This window comes from Dermacentor albipictus, chromosome 5, assembly GCF_038994185.2.
Source record: "Dermacentor albipictus isolate Rhodes 1998 colony chromosome 5, USDA_Dalb.pri_finalv2, whole genome shotgun sequence".
NCBI classification, from domain to species: domain Eukaryota; kingdom Metazoa; phylum Arthropoda; class Arachnida; order Ixodida; family Ixodidae; genus Dermacentor; species Dermacentor albipictus.
In genome coordinates this window covers 174557936-174576553 of record NC_091825.1, presented here as the reverse complement: position 1 = coordinate 174576553, position 18618 = coordinate 174557936, and the positions used below count along the sequence as shown (strand labels likewise).

Genomic DNA, 18618 nt, shown 5'->3' with positions numbered 1-18618 from the left:
TACATTTCTTTTTATAAATTTGAAAGAGGCCGTTGTCATGACTTTTGATTGTGCGAAAAGGCATTAATCTTGATTACAATACAAATGCCGCAGGGAAAAGTGGACAACACTGCCAAAAGTTTGCTATGTTCAACCAATATTATTTCGTATAAGCGCGTTTTTTTTAAAAATGATGGCCCCAAACACAAATGCCAACACCACCCGAGAGCGATGCAAATACTATGAGCACGCGTTATGAACAAAAGATTTTCGTGGTGGCAAACGACGGGGAAAATGTGGCGATACGCATTCCTCTCGGCTGCCATTGCATATGGCTTCCCATTAGCATAATTCGCGCGGCTCGTCGCAGCAAAAATTATGGCGGAAAATCTCAGCAATGGCGGCCCAGCGCAACGTCAAGCATCGTCAAAATGACGTTTACGAAACAGCCCTTCCTGTGACGCTCCTCATGAGATATTCCTTCAGCCAATCAGCAAGCTGGCATGGCGCATATCTTGGATCGCCACCACATATTCGCGCAATTGCAGATGCATTGCACTGGCTTTTGCACGCTACCGCTCACATTCTTTTTGAAGCGCTAACATCGCTATATATCTGCCAAGGACCAAAAAAATGTATTAGCCCATAAAATTTGCAGCTCCACGTCACGTTTCGTCATCTTGATGAAAACGCAAAATGACATTTCGCAAAACTTCGTTTCCCGGCACAAATTTCAAGGCACGTGAGCTCTCCACAGCCAATCAGAGTGTAAACACGGCGGATAATGGCGACCGTGCAGCCGCCATGCGTGTCGAGAATAGCGCCCTAGCACCCGTAAAATGTGCGGGTATCTATCCCGATGTCGATGCGGGCACAGTCACGTACGCTTCCTGAGGCCCTAGGGTTCAGAGATAACAATAGTCATGTAAATAAATATGCGGTGGAAATTAGCAAAAAGCGATTGGAGAGTTGGTGGCTCATAAGCAGAGAGGTGACATAAGTTTAAAAGTGTAGTTAAAGAAAACGGCTAATTTTTTTAACTTACAACACAGTTAAACAAAAATAAAAAGCTGAGCACACTCTAAGAACAGTTTACACCCTTTGGCTTGCCCCTGCAAGCCCGGAACTTTCCAGTGACGAACGGCACGCGCGTTATCAGAAGGGGCACTCCAAAGGGTGTAAACTGTTCTATGCTGAAAACGCGCGTGCCGTTCGTTACTGGAACGTTCAGGGCTCGCAGCGATAAAGAAAGGAAACGCATCAAGGCAGATGACGATTATTTTTGTGTGGCAGAAGGGTCAAGCCAAAGGGTGTAAACTGTTCTTAGAGTGCATGGTGACAATTGTCCCCACCCCGTTTCAAAGGGGACACTCCTACATTCCATCCATCCATCCATAGAGAAAGAACTGTCTTATCTGTGCGTATACCATGCGCATCACTAGTTACCGCGCTTGTCTGCTACCAGTTCAGCCGCACGCGTCGTGAATCGACCATGACGAGTAATCCGCACAGGCAAGCGCTCTTCGTGAAAGCGGATGGCGGGCCCATGTACTTTTATATGGTGCCCTGCTCGGAGCGAAGGGAGATAGGCCAGCTTATAGAAAATGGAGGCGGCGTTCTTTTGCGGCAGGATAAGAATCCTGACGTCGTCCGGTTGGTGCCCTCTTCCATTACAACGACGGAAGGTCCTGATGACGCTTTCGCTGCACATTACATACGTGATTGCGTTCACAGCAACAAGCTCCTTCCTCTGAAAAACTTCATATTGCCGAGAGTGCCAGCTGCGGAGACTGACGGAGATCGCAAGGTGCGTAAACTGCATTCCGTTCGCTCAAGACGCGAGTACACGCTTGAGGAAGAAGTTGCAATGGCGAAGTACATAGGGAACAAGCCCAATGTCCGTGTCAGGGGCAACGCGATATACAAGGAAATGGCTGCGGCCTGTGCGGTGCCTGGCGATCACCCGTGGCAGTCACTGAGGCAGCATTACCTGAAGAAAATCCTCCCCATGAAACACCTGTACGAGTCACTTGACGGGAGTGAATTCCTTAAGAGATACGCCCACGAGTCACTTGACGCCAGAGAACTCGTTAAGAGATACGCCCACAAGGCACAAGAAGCGCATGACGCCCCGCCGAGCGCCACTTCAGATCGTGGGAAAGTTCTCGTTGAAGACAACAGCAGCGATGACGAACTATTTCCCAAGCCGCGGGGAGCTACTGACGGTGGAGTCGAAAAGAAACCCGTTCGCCTAAGACGCGAGTACACGCTTCGCGAACAAATTGCAATGGCGAAGTACATAGCAAACAAGCCCAATGTCCGTGTCAGGGGCAACGCGATATACAAGGAAATGGCTGCGGCCTGTGTGGTGCCTGGCGATCACCCGTGGCAGTCACTGAGGCAGCATTACCTGAAGAAAATCCTCCCCATGAAACACCTGTACGAGTCACTTGACGGGAGTGAATTCCTTAGGAGATACGCCCACGAGTCACTTGACGCCAGAGAACTCGTTAAGAGATACGCCCACAAGGCACAAGAAGCGCATGACGCCCCGCCGAGCGCCACTTCAGATCGTGGGAAAGTTCTCGTTGAAGACAACAGCAGCGATGACGAACTATTTCCCAAGCCGCGGGGAGCTACTGACGGTGGAGTCGAAAAGAAACCCGTTCGCCTAAGACGCGAGTACACGCTTCGCGAACAAATTGCAATGGCGAAGTACATAGCAAACAAGCCCAATGTCCGTGTCAGGGGCAACGCGATATACAAGGAAATGGCTGCGGCCTGTGTGGTGCCTGGCGATCACCCGTGGCAGTCACTGAGGCAGCATTACCTGAAGAAAATCCTCCCCATGAAACACCTGTACGAGTCACTTGACGGGAGTGAATTCCTTAGGAGATACGCCCACGAGTCACTTGACGCCAGAGAACTCGTTAAGAGATACGCCCACAAGGCACAAGAAGCGCATGACGCCCCGCCGAGCGCCACTTCAGATCGTGGGAAAGTTCTCGTTGAAGACAACAGCAGCGATGACGAACTATTTCCCAAGCCGCGGGGAGCTACTGACGGTGGAGTCGAAAAGAAACCCGTTCGCCTAAGACGCGAGTACACGCTTCGCGAACAAATTGCAATGGCGAAGTACATAGCAAACAAGCCCAATGTCCGTGTCAGGGGCAACGCGATATACAAGGAAATGGCTGCGGCCTGTGTGGTGCCTGGCGATCACCCGTGGCAGTCACTGAGGCAGCATTACCTGAAGAAAATCCTCCCCATGAAACACCTGTACGAGTCACTTGACGGGAGTGAATTCCTTAAGAGATACGCCCACGAGTCACTTGACGACAGAGAACTCGTTAAGAGATACGCCCACAAGGCACAAGAAGCGCATGACGCCCCGCCGAGCGCCACTTCAGATCGTGGGAAAGTTCTCGTTGAAGACAACAGCAGCGATGACGAACTATTTCCCAAGCCGCGGGGAGCTACTGACGGTGGAGTCGAAAAGAAACCCGTTCGCCTAAGACGCGAGTACACGCTTCGCGAACAAATTGCAATGGCGAAGTACATAGCAAACAAGCCCAATGTCCGTGTCAGGGGCAACGCGATATACAAGGAAATGGCTGCGGCCTGTGCGGTGCCTGGCGATCACCCGTGGCAGTCACTGAAGCAGCATTACCTGAAGAAAATCCTCCCGTTGAAACACCTGTACGAGTCACTTGACGGGAGTGAATTCTCTAAGAGATACGCCCACGAGTCACTTGACGCGGGTGAACTCGTTAAGAGACTCGACGATTACGACGCCTACGAGGCACAAGAAGCGCGTGACGGCTCGCCGAGCGCCGCTTCAGAGCGTGGGATAGTTCTCGTTGAAGATAGCAGCATCTATGACGAACTATTTCCCAAGCCGCGGAAAGCTGCTGACGTTGAAGTGGGATACCAAAATTTGGATACCAAAATTGAAGTTATTGAGGAAACAGTCGACGTCAGCAATGAGCGACTCTTCACTTATACATGGCTTATCTGGAGTCAACTCTGAAGAACATGACGTGAGTTTCCTCCTGGCATTAATTGCAGATTCTTGGCCACATGTGGAAAAATTGAGCTTGAAACTCCTGGTGTTGTGGTATCTCTGGTTGTTTAGCACCAATAGACGTCAAGAAGCTTGCTCTATCATGTTATTGGATGATGTGTAGCTAGCCTTTGTCAACTCATCATATTTTGTGCCCAGCACAAGGCAAATGTTGTGGACTGTAGTTCACTTATTGCTTTAAAGGAATATGCTTAAGAAAAAGTTTGCTCTGAGAGGAGACTTGGCAACCCAGAAAATATTCAAACAAAAGCCAGGTGGGCCAACAAGTTGTTGCACTGGCTCTTCTTGACGTCATGGATTTTGATATAGTTAATTTTTTATCAATAAAGCTCTGGACTAGATTATAAGAGCCAACGATTTTACTTACCAAGTATTGAGAATGTTTACAGTGCCACATCAGGCCTGATATGAAAAAACGCTTTACAACCCGTGATGCCACACCACAGAACACCTATATGCCACACTGGCATAGTAGCACTGGACTGCTAACGTGAAATTGGATGATGGTGCTTTCACTTTCGATTTCTCTTCTAATGATCGAGTTATTACAGTGAAAATTATTAAAAAGAGAGTTTTGAAAGGATGACTAATCAGGCTAAACTGTTTAGTGTTTATCTGAAGTGTCTGAACGTCACTTCACACATAATCACTGGCGTTTAAGTTCGTCAAGGAATAAGTCTCCCTCTGATGTCTCCAGTTGCTTTTGTCCTGCATCGGCGTGTTCCTCCATAGGCCCACAAATTTCCTACTTGTCACCCAATTCTGTATTGCACTAATCAGCACTTTCCATTCCTTCATATCCGTTTCATTACTGTAACTTATGATTAGTTCGGTTTTGTGCATTACATGGGATGTCCAGCTTCACTTGTGCTTGTTTATAATGGTATTGTATCCCACTGACATTCTCTGTTCGATCTCTCCCCATGCAACCACAGCTATGCTTAACTCGCAATGGGAGCGCTCCGGGCTCCTCACCGCTCTTGGGGAAGGGAAGAGCCGGCCGCCACACACCACGTGCCCCCGGGCATTGCGCCACCAGGACAGGGTGCCAAAGAAGGCGACAGCAGTGCTTCGCAGCGAACTATTGCTAAGGCCTTAATCTATTGCCGCTCCAGCAGAAAGACGTGGTGCAATGTGCTGAAATTTGTGCTGGTACTGGAGGAAAGAAGTGACTTAGGCTTATGGTCGGCATCCTTCTTTCTTCTTTCTTGTATTGACTTAATTTAAGTTATTATTTTAACCTTTTTGTTACCCCAAGACAAGTTTCTTGAACAATTTGACGAGCCATTATTCTTGGCCAAGAATTTTAGAATAACGCTCTGTCTTCCAAAAAGAAAGAAAATGAGGTCATATTTTGTGAGCTGTATACATGCCGTGCATCATATAATTGACCAGGTGCTTTTATTCTTATATGCCACAATCATCATTTGAGGAAAGAAGTGACTTAGCCTTATGATCGGCATCCTTCTTTCTTCTTTCTTGTATTGAAGTTGTCCTAATTTAACTTATTATTTGAACCTTTTATTACCCCAAGAACATCTTTCTTGCAGAGCAATTTGACGAGCCATTATTCTTGCCCAAGAATATTAGAATAACGCTCTGTCTTCAAAAAAGAAAGAAAACGAGGTCATATTTTGTGAGCTGTATACATGCCGTGCATCATATACTTGACCAGATGCTTTTATTCTTAATAATAATATTTGGGGTTTTACGTGCCAAAACCACTTTCTGATTATGAGGCACGCCGTAGTGAAGGACTCCGGAAATTTTGACCACCTGGGGTTCTTTAACGTGCACCTAAATCTAAGAACACGGGTGTTTTCGCATTTCGCCCCCATCGAAATGTGGCCACCGTGGCCAGGATTCGATCCCGCGACCTCGTGCTCAGCAGCCCAACACCATAGCCACTGAGCAACCACGGCGGGTTGCTTTTATTCTTATATGCCACAATAAAGAAAATTGCATATGTAGGCCCCTGTTGTTCTTTTCTCAAATACGATCTGGATAAGCAGACATTACTAGCAAGAATAATTTTGCTAATTACCTAAAACGTGCTAAATAACTCTTCACCTTAGGGAGCATGTTGCAATGCGGAACTGAAGCAGGGCAGTTATAAAGCCGTGTCTCCATAGCAGAAATCCTAAGACTAGCACCGCTTTCAAGATATGTGATCTTAACTTATGTGGTAAGAAATACCTTGACATTAAAGAGACGCTTTTAAACACTAACATGGTTGGGTGCAATTGTAGAGACGATGAAGGGAAACACTAAAACAGTTTGTACAGACAAACTATATTCGCAGTATTCTTTCCTATTTGGCCTCATTGGCTCAGCAAAAGTGCACGGAGCTAGCCAGGTGCTATCTTTATCGCCTTAGAGTACAATGTCCAAGAATGGTGCGACCGCTGGCTAATGACCCTTAATCCGACTAAATGTAAACTTCTTTCCATTACTCGCCAAAAGCACCCCGTTACATTCCCGTACATAATTGCTAACGAATCTATACAAGCAATAACATCGTTCAAATACTTGGGCGTTACTTGACAGTGACATCAGTGTCAATCGGGGTAGCGATGGGTTTCAATCGCGAGAACGAGCATTTAGGCACTCTTTGGAAGAGAATGAAAACATACTTTAAACTTTTATGTGTCTAGCACTTCATGTTGAGTGTCTGCATACAGAGGAAGCCTACAGTATGCTTCTTATAGCCTCAAAATTTGGTGTCTCAACCCCTTTAAACTAGTGGGAAGTGTGAGGAAAGCACTTCTTTTCCTTCATTGAAAAATAATCTTTTATAGTGCCCCTCCTAGAATGGTGTTGCTGGTTCACTTTTGGCACATAAATTCCCCTCCAACAATTTTTTTATATTCCTTGTTTCCATTGTGTACTTATTACTATAGCCTGTTCTAATGTTTTGTTTGCATTTTTTTTACATCTCCACAATCTTGTGTACTGTTGTAGCCCATTTGAACTTAACATCACCAGGCCCTATTGCAAATTTTAGTTATACACTGGTATATGTAAGGTGTCGTCTAGAAAGCCTTTTTTTCGAAGATTTTCAAATTAATTCACCCAATGTCACTTGGACAACCTTGGTTTCTGTAAGCCAAGTACCTGAAGCCATTTCTAGCAGGAAATTGGCCACATCTTGGGAAATGGAAGAACCTGTCCTGTTACCCTGCTGCCAGAAGGCAAGCGGTTACTACCAGCAGACATTTTGTCCCTGCCTCGACTAGGGTGCGCAAGTGTGCTTTCCCTGCCTTCTCCAATACCAAAGCGAAAAGACCATGTCACATGAATGTGTCGTACCCCGCATTTTAAAGAAAATTCTTCACAATTCCAGTGGCAGGTTTGCGTATTTGGCATTAGGTGATTCACTTGAACTCATGTGCCATGGCTGGCAATATTGCAAGTAGCCTGTATTGCATAGAGGCATTTGTGCGTGTGACCTGGCTTCATCAAAGTGTGGCGGCCTTGAGAGTAAGTGCGGTCTATTGTTTGGAAATCCAGCATTTTTTATGCCACTCAGCCATTTCATACTTCTCAGACACGGTCGTTGCCATGTGATCTACATGCTGCACTTGTTTGCATTGGCCAAACCTGCAGACTTCAACACACTTTTTGTAAATTAGCAATGCACATTCTTTTGCAACTTGTATTCTTCATTGAAGTGCTGATTTACGCTACGCATTCTAATGCAAGTTTTCATCTTATGGTATTCCGAGATATTTGCAGTTCACTTATGATCTGTGTGCATAGAGTTGTGGTTATTCTTCAATGGCTGTTTCTTGTCCCTTGCCTTACTTGTATTTTTTCACAAAATAAACCACATGCACTCAATATTTTGTTCACTGTACTCAGTGTCAAGGTGTTTGCCTCATACGTTTTACTCAAGCCCATTTTTGTTGCACTTTTTAGCATATGAGGGTATATCTTGCCAAACAGAACATGAGAAGTAACATGGAACAGTGTCAAACCTGCATAGGATGAGTATTTAAAAAGTTTGGCCACCAGAGTTGAGTACCCTGAAAGAATGGTTTGATTCAAATGACCCCAGCTGGTATATGTACCATAATTTATGCTTCTTCCCAATTTGTTGAATACAGTGCAAATGGCTGTCCTGGGAAGCATAACTAAACCACTGGTAATACAACATGGGGAGACACTTGTGCAGACTTAACATCAGTGAATGACAATTATTGACCTCCAGAGAGCATATAGAGCTGTCCTTACTATCAACATATAAATAAATGGCAAGTGGCATAAAAGTTTAACATGCACTTAAAGCACTTAACAAACACTTAAAGGGGCACTGAAACACTTCCGACTGATCATAGTTACCTCACTACAAAAGGATATCGCCTGCTGCAAAAATTTTTCGAATCATTGAACTGTAAGCGGAATTAGTAGTTATTGCACTGATGCATTGCTTTCTCCTTTCGCCTCAGCTAGTGTGCTGGAAGCTACACGGTGCATGGCAAGGTAGCAAGGACCTGGTCAAGTTTTTTTTTTCTTTTTTACACATTGCTACTTGTGGTTCAGGCATGTGTGGCAGTCTCTAAACGCGAGATGGACGCCTGGAGCTACATCACTTACAGAGACCAATAAATACACACGGCTGTCTGATCGTCCTGCGAACAGAGCTTGTGGTGGTCGTGGTATCTATATTATGCAGCATGCCAGTTTCACGGCCCCTTTAAGAAGGGCACAAACAAAGACAACAAAAGTTGGTTTCATGAGTTCTGCCTGAGTCGCCACTGATATCACGCAGTTGCTCGTGCACAAATTGTGAAACAATAACGTATGAGCCATAGGAAACGAACAGTCATGTCGGCAAAAAAAAAAAAAGCATATGTATTGTGATAGGCAACCTCAAGCGCCACGGCACAAGGTGAAGCTAAGTTGCAGTTTGGCACATAATAGGATCTCTTCTGCTTACAACGGTGCACGCACATGAACATTTCACTTTATACGATCTTTGCAATATGAACAGCATTGAAACGCAATGTAGAGATGAAACAGTAAAGGGACTGACTACACCAAATGTTCCAGGATAAGGTGCCAGGAGAAACAGCCGAGATGTGCTTGCACTTTTGCGACAATCCAGCAGTGCACGAGCACTTTGCCTCCACGATCGATGGGTCCCGGAATGCGTCGGCGATTTTCACCACAATCTCGTGCGGGTCCGCTGTCACGCCGGAGGTTTGCACGCACGCGCGACCACTTCAACTTAATTACTCACTGTACCACTGGTACCGACTAAAATGAGGTGCTCGGCGTCCACTACCCGTTCTCCCCCCACAAAACAGTGCGAATTAACATCGCAGTGCAACAAACTTCATATTTTCACCAAGGACAGCGTACGCGGGGACCTCCGTAAAGCCGCCATGCTGCATAGCACGGTGCTGCATAGTGTAGCCCATAGAGTTAGTAGAACAACTCTAGAGGAAAAGCTGGGCCGGAAAAGTGGGAACCTCTAGGGCGCCGCCCTGTTGCTACTGGTCAATGTGGCCAGCGCAATTACTATTGAAAGAGCTGAGAACAAGTACAGGTCACCTTATGCTTTGTCACCTAAAAACGCATACCTGATGGCTTTATGAAGGTGGTACGTTAATATTAAGTTTACAGAAAGCGATCGCTAAGTCCGTTACTTATGTAAATCACGATGTACGCATTCATGCAATAAAGGATGACGCGAATTTCGGTTTCGAATCTGTTTTTTGGATGCGTAGTAGTTTCGTTTGACATGCGATCGCGCGTCGACATCGGACGCTATGACACACTCGTGCCTTATGTGCCACCGAAGCCCCGAAGTGGTCTGGCATATACCTTCACATGTAAGTAAACGAATGTATCTCCTTGTTGAGAATATCACGCGAGTAGGCAGCTCTTGTGGTACATCACAATCGTTCGAGAAGCGTCACAGTAGAGCATTTTTCTGCATGCGGAGTGGTGTTTTTATTTGCAGGTTTCCCTTCAGTAGGAAATTGCTGGACAGGCGGACCAGCGCACCGGAATTGTATTGGCGAAGCCACAAGCAACTCAAAGAATCTGTTTAATTGTTACACTTTGAACAATCATGCTTCTACAAAGGCCACAGCAGAAAAACAGCCTGATGACCGAGTATTTCTGTGCCACGAAGTAATCAAGAGGCGAGTGCCTAATGCGGACGAAATAGAGTGCATGGAGACTTAGAACGACAGAAAGCTGAGCTAGTTCGTAAGGATTCATTATGCAAAACAGAGGTGAGGCGTGCAGACAGGACACAAGAGTAGAGAAGTGGGCGGCGCGCGTGTTGTTTGCTTGTAAATACTCTACTCTTGTTTCCTGTCTGCACGCCTCACCTCCGTTTTGCATAACGAGTGCATCAACCCACATATTAATAGCTTAGGCGTTTTATTAACTGTGGAATATTTTCAACACTTCCTTGCATGCCATTTCATGTCACAAATTTGTGCAGCGAATCTGTTTGCATGATCGACTCCGAGCCTGTGGGACCGTTCACTTGCACTTGATGCTGAGTCTTTTACATGTATCCATAAACTGCAGATATGCACATCAGATCCCTGCGAGCACTTTCAAAATTCAATTATTTTCGACAACAGGCACATATGCAATACTGACATAATCTGGAATACCACTAAGCAGCTGGGACACATTTTTGTTGACCATACTCGCAGGTAAAATAAGTACATCATGTGGACAGCTCCAGCTCATTTTCCTTAAGTCAGTGTGTACAAGGGTTATGCAAAAATTATTTTTTTCTCGCGCACCGATTATTTTGCTGTATAAGCAAGAGAACCCACCACGTTAGTGTAACGTATCTTGTGCATCACACTAATATGTACTTTCATTTACCAAGTGAGATGAGTTACTTTTATGGCTCATTCAGTCATATCACACTGCAAGCTGCATTCATCAATCTTCAATGGGATTTTGCAAATGTTTAATGAAACATGTTTCCCTTTTATGCAGATATGCAATGGCAAGCTCTTCCGTGTGTTCCAAACGTAAAATTTAAGCTCTAAATTAAAGAAGACATTTCTAGTCAGAAACAAGCAAAAATAGTGAATGCAGAGTATCAGAAGCCCAAGGTACAGAAATTATGAGAAGTGTCGAATGATTTTAAGGAAAGAGTCGTATTTAAAAATGCAAGACCCTTTAGTGGAGGTCAAGCAAGTCAATATGGGTAGAATACTCTGCAAAATTATGCGAGTGAGGGGATGTCAAACAATGGGACAGGAAATGCATTGTTTTTCTGCAAAACAAAAGCTGATTGCCATTACATAAGTCACTTTAGCATCATGATAAATTCAGAAATAAACCAAAAAACAAGACACGCAAAAATAAACAAAACATTTAATGATATTTCAGCAGAACTTTTTGTTGGGCTAGTTGGTGCATATTACTGAAGTACTATAGCGCCAAACAGGCGACACAAGAAGAAGAGACACGGACATAAGCGCTCGTCCGTGTCTCTTCTTCTTGTGTCGTCTGTTTGGCGCTATAGTACTTCAGCCATTTAATGATGCTCTCTCCACACTCGGATAAATAAAAACAAACACATCACATCTAATGTGGACATATCAGATGCCTTGTGAAACACTAAAGGAACAATTCAGTTTCGAGCTATGGCACTTGCCGCATAGATGTGGGGGGGCCTTGCACCAATAGTGATAGTTACCACTGCATTTAGAAATTGAAAGCATTCGTGCAGACAAGGATGATTCTTTATATTTTTGGCTACCACTTCAAATGCCTCCACCAAGTGTTACAATGCTGCATGCAGCCATACTAAGGATCTCGCAACAACACCTGCAGGTAAAAAGCAGAAGCAGTCAAAGTGCTGGTGTGTTCTGGACACTATGTTTGAAAACTTCTAGGCAAGAAGAGTGCAAGAAGCAGACATAACTGCATTTATTTCCATAATTCCCCATTTAAATGGCCTTTTCTTTTTGCTTAGACAATGCCTACGCCTAGCCACAGCAGCTCCCTCATACAGACTCCACAAACCAAGAGGCCGTGGAGGCAAATGCAGGTAAGAGACAATAAGCAATAGCACTGGTATCGACATTCATCTAATTTCTTTTTATTTCATTTAGGCAGCCAGCACACCTCGAACAGCCACCTTGACTGCAGGTGTGTCACCCTAGTCGCCAAGGAAACATTTGAGGGAAAGTGACAGGCAATGTGAACAGCCACTTCTCCATGTAAACAATACTCTTTCTCTCGGATGACTCCTACGCCTCACCACGCCAGCACACTTGTGCACAAAGATGCCGCAGAGGCACGTGCAGGTCAGAGGCAAGAAGCAGTGGCACTGGTGTCGACATTTACCCAATTTCTTTTTCTTACACTGAGGCAGCCAGCACACCTCGAACAGCCACCTTGACTGCGGGTGTGTTAGTTGATTCCTGTTGTACATATGCTCATAATAAACTTCAGTAAACTTGAACTTCATAATAAACTTGAAGGCAAATGGGACATTGATGCATTGTATTTTTGAACATTTATTGTACACATACAATATATGTTATACTTTGCAGTGCTACAGAGCGTATTTTGAAGCTTCCCCCTATATTTTGCACCTTTAATTACGTATGTGTTGTGTGGCCCTCAATGCAGTTCATGTTGTAGCAGCTGCTTTGTCTGTGTATCGCACATTGGCTTAAGCTCGTGATATCCACATACTTCTCTCACATATACAAAATAAAGTTCTATGTAGTCCTCAGTGTTACAACAAAAAATTAAAGTAAACAATCCGATCGTGGAATTATGTTTATTACAGTGATTCCTACGACAGTTACTGACAAGTTGACAACTCTAACTGGTCAATCGGTCCATAGCCGCCTCTATTTTGCAAAAATAAAGGAGGCTATGATCCGTCATGGCAAGGAATTGTATGTATACATAAAAAAAGGGGGTATGTGTGTGTGTTTGTAGTGGGGGTATAGGATTAGGGCGGTGCGAAAAAATGTACCAACACCGTCCTCTAGACCCATTCCGTTGAGGTACCGTAACAAAACGTATTATGCATAAAGTTCATACAACCAACGCCAGGCGACGCGAGCTACATTTGTCATGATGCATTCGCGACTGCACCGGATGCCCTCCACATTATTCTCGTTAATCGTGCTCACTGCGCCGAGGCAAAAGAAAGACAATGGGCGCAGGTGCCTTTAAAGTATCTCGACCTTGCGAGGCACGGCTGCGCGTGCCTGGGGAGCTGTCCGTGCGAACACTCCCTGGCACACACCTGCCTCGGCGGCCCCAACCTACGTACCGTTCTGCTTCGAGCTTTGATCCCCCCATTGTCCCTCGGGTGCCCTGGAGTTCCTGCGCCGCCTGCTCTACTATCATCTCAGGTGCTCTCCTGAGACTTCCGTTTGTCGGTTACATGTGCCCTACAGCTGGATCATTACTTATAATAATAAAAAACCCGATCTATCGTCACGACGATAGATCGCGAAAGCGGCTTTTGCAACATACCGCGCCCGTGCGAAGATAATTACGGAACGCCAACGAGGAATCTGACCACAGCTTCGAGCTCGTAACGTCGTCGAGTGACACTCCTGCAACAGGCGTGACCGCTGAAAACCGCATACCGCCAGAAACTTGAACAGGATCATCCCTCGGTTGCATAACTGCCAGCTGTACGGCCAACATGGACCACACCCACACCATCCCGCAACATAGAATAGAGAACCGACTTATAAAGCCCAAACACACGGCTGCACGCACACATCACAACATCACAAGCGAGACGCCATGCTGCTACGCTGCTACTGTTGCCGGATTAAAACTGACTACTGTCACCAAGTGTAGCAAGCGTCTCAGGAGCTGGCAACCTCGGCGCGTAGCAACATGGCGGCGCTCTTGAGGTTCCCGATTTTAATGCATGGGCCCTATGGGTAGCTTGTCCTCTAGAGACAGTATAGTAACTCTATGGTGTAGCCAAGCCCATAGAGTTTCTCACTACATTCCCTAGAGGGAAATCTGGCGCTGCTGCGCTGTGGTATGCATGGGAATGCCGGTATATTGTGGATTCGGATTGGCATCGTTCTCGAGAGACAGGACACCTTGAAGACGCGCTTGGCAAGTACCGTTCCGTCTGTCACAATGATTCATTTTCTACTAGAACAGCACGTGAAAAGCTGTTTTAGCTTTATCATTACGCGAAAACATGTTTTGTTTAACTATGAGAACTTGTTATTGTGTGTACGACTACATGTTACGTAAGAAGTATCAGCGGGCCGCTAAAGTTGGAGGACAGACGACAAGGTTCGCGCTCGCTTTGAAACAGTTGGTCGTCTGTTCTTGCTTTTCCTCGCTTGGTCATGCATTGTGGGTGAGTAAAGATGTAATATGCGTGAATTGAAACATTTTATGAAGGTTTTACTTTGAGCACGCGTTATTTGCGTAGCCATATCCACGTTTTAGACGAAGCCTCTTACAACACCAGCCAACACGAGCCTCGCAGACACATATACCGTCATTCCCATGACGGCACGGTGCCCCCTTAAGAAACTCCCATAGACGGTGGCGCCAGATTACCCTCTAGGTGTTATAGTGAGAAACTCTATGGCCAAGCCAGACCGGATGGATGGATGGATGTTATGAGCGTCCCCTTTGGAACGGGGCGGTGGCTCGCGCCACCAAGCTCTTGCTACTATGCTGCCTAGTATCCTACCTAGGTTAACCAATGAAAAAAAAAAACACTATGAACTACCACGTCCAAATTTTCTGATACCCTATTGCGAACTGTGCCTTTGTACGTCTCCGTCCTTTGTCGTTTCCCTACTTTTCTTCCACCAATCCTCCAATCGCCTCTACTGATGTCTATTGCGGACCTGTTTGCTTTACCACTGCTCCCGCTGAACCCAAGGGCTTCAAGGAGGCCAGTGGTGCCTAAATCGACCGCTGGATAGACGTCTTCACATTCTAATTCCGGGCCAGGCTTCCGGGCCAGGCTTCGCAGCGCTCCCTAATGTTGATTTGAGTTGCGACGACCTTCCACAACTCCCGAACATCACAAAAGACCGTTTGTACATGTACTAACCAGCCAAACAAACTAACCACGGCAGCGAAGACCACTTAAATCGAAAACACAACGCAGAAACACCTCGAAAAAGTTTCACCATAGAGAAAGGTTACACTCTATTTTACAGACGCTCACAAGAAATTCAAGAAATGTCCAAAGCGCACTACCGCCGCCTTTTAAAAATCCAACGGGAGCCAAGCCAAATCAGTAACAAGTTGGCTATTTGGGTGAACGCAACGCACCCGTTCGAACCACGGTATAGTGCCTAGAATATACTGGCTAGTGTGCCGTGCATCCGCTCTTTTCAATGGAGGAGCGTGGCGCCGCCTGCAATAAATGCCCACGGTGGCCGACAGAGGTCGCTGCCACACGGGTGGGTGTAGGGTGCCTCGATGCCTGCCCGCCGCGCCGCCGTTCAGGGTGGTGACAGCCTTTGTACCGCTCCGCGCCGCCGTTCGGCAGACGCGCCGCCATATTGGTTCGACGTTGCTGCCCGCTGCTCGCGTCTCCCGTGCGGTCGACGAGTTGGTAAGGCGGCATTTTCGTGCTCTCGTGAGCAACCGACATTGAAAACATTTTCGCACACGCTCTTGCAGTGTAACAGTATTCTTATCGTCCAAAAACAAGAAAGGGGCTGGCAGATGGAATGGCACACTGTGGTATAAAATTTTTTAAACAGGGTTGAAGTACCTCAGACAGGCTGGCCAACGTTTCGATAGGTGGACCTATCTTCGTCAAAGGCGGCCTCGTCATCCTCGGCGTGTTAGTTTTAAAGGGTTAGTGCAGTGACGTCACGTGCGGGTGTTGTCGCTGGCGGCTGGTTTTAAAGAGAGAGATTACAAGAGGGAACAGGCGCTGTCGTCCGACGTCTGTGAGCCTCATTCTCAAGACGAAGGGACAAGAGCGTGAGAGTGGGCACGCGGAGAGGAAAGAAAAGAAATAGAAGCAGAAAAAAGGGGAAAAAGGAAAAAAAGGAGCGGGGAGCCAGGGCCGTACCAAGACACAACAAAGGGGGGGGTGAAAGAAAAAGAAAGAGAAAAATGAAATCTTTAAGCAATACGGGGGCTTGGGAGCGTGTTGAGGATGCGAAAGGTTAGGAGTAATTCAGGGGGAGTCGTTGGCGGCATGTTTTTGAGGCATTAGAACGGCCGGTCAAGCAATAGGTCGAGTAATTTTGAAATAGTTAAGGTGGCGACGAGGAGTCTGCGGTGCAATGTGTGGGGAGACTGAAAGGCAGCGGCATGGTCTTTCAAGGGGCACTGCCCCACGCGCTTAACGTAGGTGTCGTTACGGCGGCATCCAGAAGGCGATACTCTGGGTTGAGGCGCCGAAAAAGGCATATTGACTTCGGAATGTGTTGTCGAGGGGGTTTCAAAAAAAAAGGACTAAAAAAGGGGGGCAGGGGGAAGGGGGGGCGAAATCGGTATAGCAAACAGGAGGGTGACGCGTGCAGAGGCGGGCACGGGCACGTGTACATGGAAGGAGGGGATCGTACACTTGGTATAGACGTAAAATCCTGAAAGAGTACATTAAATTGAGTAGTAGGCAGGAAATTTTTTTTTTCTTTTCCCTCCTCCCTCCCCTTTTTTCCTCCGAAATGAAAGAGTAGGTGAGGTTAAGAATTAAAGTTGGCTGGTGGGCTAATGTGTTTTGTGTATTGGTTGATGATATGAGAGTTTCAGATTTAAGTTACAGCTTTTAAAGATTCTAAGTTGCCGCGTGCCAAATTAATTCCTGTCGGGTGTAGGCAATTAAACTTGTGCATGAGGTATGATTCCGTGTACTTCCTTTCGCGAGGGGAACGGAAATTTGTTTGTAGTATATAGAGCCTTGCTTTGTCAAACATATGCCCATGTTCATTAAAGTGGCTGGCTACTGCTTTGGGTAAATTGTGTTTTGTGTCCGCGCGGTGACCATTGAGTCTTGTATTGATTTGTTGTCCGGTCTCACCTATGTATTGTTTGCTACAAGCGGCGCATTCTAGACAGTAGACTACATTGCTTGATGTGCAGGTGAAAGCCGAAGTTACCTTGTGTGTGTAATTCGACGCTGTACTTTTTACTGTAGTAGTGGATTGAATGTGTTTGCATGTAGAGCACCTGGGGCGACCACAGGGATTGGTTCCCAACTTCTTGTTTTTCTGTAGTTTGGCGTGCACAAGAACATCTTTAAAATTAGTGTTGCGTCTGTGTTACGGCTGGGACTCTGTGATATAAGGCCGTGAACTGCTGTTAAACGCAGCAAACGAAACATGTGCTTCAAAGTTTCGAGGGAGCCTACCAACACGTGAACAGATAAGCGTTGTGTAATTTCTCAAACGGTTTTGTCAAAAAATTTTCCACCGTCCAAACGAAATAATATTGCGACAGTGAAAACTCAATTAACATTCCGACTCGCCAATCGCCTCTCCTTGTAACACCGCAGCGCTCTGCCAACATGACTACTGTGCTTTTTTACAACAGAATATGAGCTCTGTATTTCAGCCCGAAAGCATAATTCCACACATGCCAGAAATTTTCAGCTTCCGATGCGATTGGTGAGAATCCTGCCCTCTGCAACGATAGCTCGGCGGGCGCGCGAGGCGCTTCTTCAAACCAATATGGCGGCGCCGCGGGGCTGTCACCACCCTGAACGGCGGCGCGGCGGGCAGGCATCGAGGCACCCTAGGTGGGTGCAAACTGCGCGTGTCGTCTGCTTTGCATATCAGTTTCGCAGCTGTTGCGTCGGTATCTATGTTGGCGTTTTCAGTGTTATTACAGCGTTACATGTTTGTTCTTGGTGTTGTCAAAGGGTGAGTGCGTCGCCGCTGTGTTCGTGTGCCTGTCATTACAAGAACTATGCGGCGGCGGTGAAAAAATGCCGTAGAGACAGTGCAAGGAGAGGAGCTGGAGGAGCTGCTTTGTGCCGTTGTGTCGAAGCGGTTACCGCTCGAACAAAGGGCGTGTATCCTTGTTCACTCCACCACTGGTACGAAGCGGCAGCAGAATGGGCAAGAATGATCAGGAGAGCGGACAGAAGGCCGGTACCATGCAACTGCTGTGGTTTGTGAAAAAACATTTCGAAAACAGCTTAGTTCGACGCGCGTTCTCTATCACCGTGAACGGCGTTGTCCACGAGATTCCCCGCGATAAACCACGCCTGAAACCCTACGCTATACCCACGATATTTCCTGAGTATCCTAAGCATGCACCTTACTTTTCGTGAGTACCAGGAAAACAAAAAACAAAAAAGGAGCAGTAGTGCTTTGATCTACTATACTGTTATGTTGCACGAAAGATCACTGCCCAACATTCTTGACCACAGTGTGCAGGCTTCCTTTGCGTAAGCTGAAGCTAGTGCCGATGCTGCTTCACTATTGCAATACGCATTTTGACAATGGAGGCCTTGTCTATCTTAGTCAGACCTTGTAAACCGCTGTGAAGGCCGTGGAAGATGCTTTTACTGTGTTCTTTAGCAAAAACAAGTTACATGTAGCGAGTCTAGCTGATTTTTCAGGTCAGCTGCAGGCACTGGC

At 46.3% G+C, this 18618-nt stretch overlaps 1 protein-coding gene and 1 long non-coding RNA gene across 2 annotated transcripts; both read left to right on the top strand.

Annotated features, from left to right (window-relative positions):
• The first annotated feature begins 1354 nt into the window (after positions 1–1354).
• On the top strand, positions 1355–5864 carry LOC139060250 (uncharacterized). Its single transcript, XM_070539338.1, has 2 exons — positions 1355–4019; positions 4999–5864. Exon 1 carries the CDS (start codon positions 1472–1474, stop codon positions 4007–4009), a length of 2538 nt encoding a protein of 845 aa, XP_070395439.1. The 5' UTR covers positions 1355–1471; the 3' UTR covers positions 4010–4019; positions 4999–5864.
• Positions 5865–11598: 5734 nt separating this feature from the next.
• LOC135897512 (uncharacterized) lies at positions 11599–12547 on the top strand. The gene is made up of 2 exons (XR_010563053.2): positions 11599–12101; positions 12166–12547. It is a non-coding gene; the product is annotated as an uncharacterized lncRNA (long non-coding RNA).
• Positions 12548–18618: the final 6071 nt, after the last annotated feature.

Excerpts from the sequence above, each read along its gene's own strand:
- LOC139060250 (XM_070539338.1), top strand. The coding sequence starts at position 1,472 with ATGACGAGTAATCCGCACAGGCAAGCGCTCTTCGTGAAAGCGGATGGC.